This window comes from Osmerus eperlanus, chromosome 24 (genome assembly GCF_963692335.1).
Source record: "Osmerus eperlanus chromosome 24, fOsmEpe2.1, whole genome shotgun sequence".
NCBI classification, from domain to species: domain Eukaryota; kingdom Metazoa; phylum Chordata; class Actinopteri; order Osmeriformes; family Osmeridae; genus Osmerus; species Osmerus eperlanus.
This window is the reverse complement of record NC_085041.1, coordinates 5,700,438-5,703,046: the sequence shown is the minus strand read 5'-3', so window position 1 is coordinate 5,703,046 and position 2,609 is coordinate 5,700,438. Positions and strand designations below refer to the sequence as shown.

The 2,609-nt window shown below is 43.8% G+C and overlaps 1 protein-coding gene across 1 annotated transcript; it reads left to right on the top strand.

Moving 5' to 3' along the window:
• The first annotated feature begins 366 nt into the window (after nt 1-366).
• Nucleotides 367-1,332, top strand: LOC134011039 (pancreas/duodenum homeobox protein 1-like). The gene is made up of 2 exons (XM_062450451.1): nt 367-715; nt 887-1,332. Exons 1-2 carry the CDS (start codon nt 367-369, stop codon nt 1,156-1,158), a joined length of 621 nt encoding a protein of 206 aa, XP_062306435.1. The 3' UTR covers nt 1,159-1,332.
• Nucleotides 1,333-2,609: the final 1,277 nt, after the last annotated feature.

The window sequence follows — 2,609 nt, the reverse complement described above, 5'->3', positions numbered from 1 at the left end:
GGCTTTGTTCCATAAAAGGCCAGTCCGTTCTTATCATCCAAAGCCGTCACGAATGACAGTTACATATTTACGAAAGGTGGGTGATGGAGGCCAAGTGGGCAACACGCTCTCCTGTTTCCCCCCCCAAAGCTCACTGCACATGCTCAGCGGAGGACGTACCTGGGCCTCACAGTGCTACAGTCTCAATGTTCTGATCTTAGTATAGGAATATTAATATTATGTATATCTTCGCGTTTCTTTAAACTCCTGCGAGGAACACAGATTAGCTCGGCATAGTTAATAAGCGAGCTAATGCGAACCAGGTGGACACCGGTTAAAGCGTTGCCGGGACGCGCATGGATGCATTAAAACACCGTCTTGTCGATAATGGATGCTTCGGATATTTACTATGACGGTGCACGCTTCCAGCTGCAGCCACCGGATGAATATGACTACAATCCTTCCTGTCGTTACAGCTCCGGCCAGGTGCACATACCCGTGCCACCGTGCCCTACGGAAGACCTTCGCAGCAAGGGGTCTGCGCTGCTCTACAGTCTACCTCCATGCCAGTACCTGACCCCAAGTCAGAATCATCCCCAGGAGGACCCACCCGACTCGGGCAGCGGGGGGCACTACCCTGCGGGGCAAGAGGGGCAGGGCAGCCGGGGTGGCCAGGGGGAGGCGCCGTTCCCCTGGATGAAGAGCTCCAGGGTTAGGCCTTACCCGTCACTTCCTGGTAAGACAGCATTTATTCTAAACGATGAAATATTGCCTAATTATGAGACAACCGCAATGTCTGGATGCATCCGTGCATATGGCTTCATAACTGATCAAGTTCGTTAAAAAGGCAGCGGAGAGATCAAACATGACAAATCTGAACTAATAAATGTTATTTCCATCTCGCAAGGGTTCAACTCGCAGAATCCGGACGAGCACAAGCGGAGCCGCACGTCATACAGCCGCGCACAACTTCTGGAGCTAGAGAAGGAGTTCCTCTTCAACAAGTATATCTCGAGGCCCCGCAGATATGAACTAGCAACCACCCTTAACCTTACCGAGAGACACGTCAAAATCTGGTTCCAGAACCGTCGGATGAAGTGGAAAAAAGAAGAACCGAAAATAAGAAAGGCCTCACGTCCCGGAACGGAACCGAGCACTCACCACCAACATAACGTTTGAACAGAAAACAATTTGTTTACCGATGATATTCAGCCATGGGCTGTCCAGTTCAGTTTGCTGGATTTAGTTATCTGAGCTACTTGTGCAGGCTTCACAGTTCATTTTAAGTATAGGCTACATCAGTTTAATTTAAAAAGTTTTTATTATGTTGTATTTACAGAGAATGGATTATAATTAAAGGCATCTATTTTAACTGTTTGGGTAAAGCACTATATTTTGATATAGTTTTCATATAGATATTTAAAATGTCAGACGAACACGGGCACCATATAAAAGCCATACTGTAGCTGAAGTCAGGTAATTTGGGATACTTTTTGGTAAGTAACCAAGAAAATGACAATTACTCAGAATACTACCTAAATTGATACTTTTAGAACGTGTTATAGATCTCTGCTATAAGCTATTTCCATAACGAAAATATGTAAAACCTTCAAACACATTGAGAACCCCTACCTCACTCGAATTGCATGTTCAGGTGAAATGGGACAGCTAGTAAGGTAACATGGGACAGTCAGTGCGAAGTATACCTCCCTCCCCCACCAGGATGTGTGTGTGTAAGTGTGAGAAAGAGAGAGAAAGACATGCAAGTGTGCATACATGCACAGACACATGCATTGTGTGTCCATGTAACTTATGTGTTATTCTCACCGACACATGCTTGCATGCATGTAACAATGACAACTAATTCTGGATGACTGTGTGTATCACTGAATCATTTGAAGTACATTTGAAGTGGTAAAAATACAAAAAAATGTTTATACTATGACCAGGGTGGTACGAGGTAATATGCCACAATAGCATAGTAACTCATTATTTTACAGAACCTGGTAGAATGTGTCAAAATTGTGCTAGGCTATGATAGATCCATAAACGACATCTGTAAAAACCTAAACGTATAGAATGTCCCATTGAGCTATACAGCCTATGCATCAGAAAAGTTGTTACCATAAGCCATTGAGTTCAGAATCCATGTTTCACTCGGACCAAAAGACCAAAGATTCTGCCGTGACGTGACTCCTGATCCTGATTTTGAGCAAACAATAGTCACCTCTGCCTCCCATGTCGCTTAGCAACACACACACAAACAGGAGTAAACAGAACAGAGACTCTTAGCACTACCTGTTCTACAGATAGGCTACTACTGGATGTGTAACCGCTTCCAGATTTGTCCAACTCAGGATTAGCTTTAAAGCTTAATGTTCACCCTCTACGATGATAATAGATGTTGTGTTTGACAACTGTCTCAGCTCAGATCATTTGGACCAACTTGTTAAAATCAAATCTATTGTCGGACGTGCAGGTATATACTGTGTCAGGCAGATACAGCAGTATAGGAGTGTTATGTAGGGTAAGACCAAGACATGTATGAAATGACTGAAATTGAGAAATGATTGAAAATGATTTAATTCCATGATATACAGCACTGAGGTGACCCATGAAAGAAGACTTGT

Excerpts from the sequence above, each read along its gene's own strand:
- LOC134011039 (XM_062450451.1), top strand. The coding sequence starts at position 367 with ATGGATGCTTCGGATATTTACTATGACGGTGCACGCTTCCAGCTGCAG. Across the intron at positions 716-886 it reads GCCTTACCCGTCACTTCCTG|GGTTCAACTCGCAGAATCCG; the intron begins GTAAGACAGCAT and ends CCATCTCGCAAG.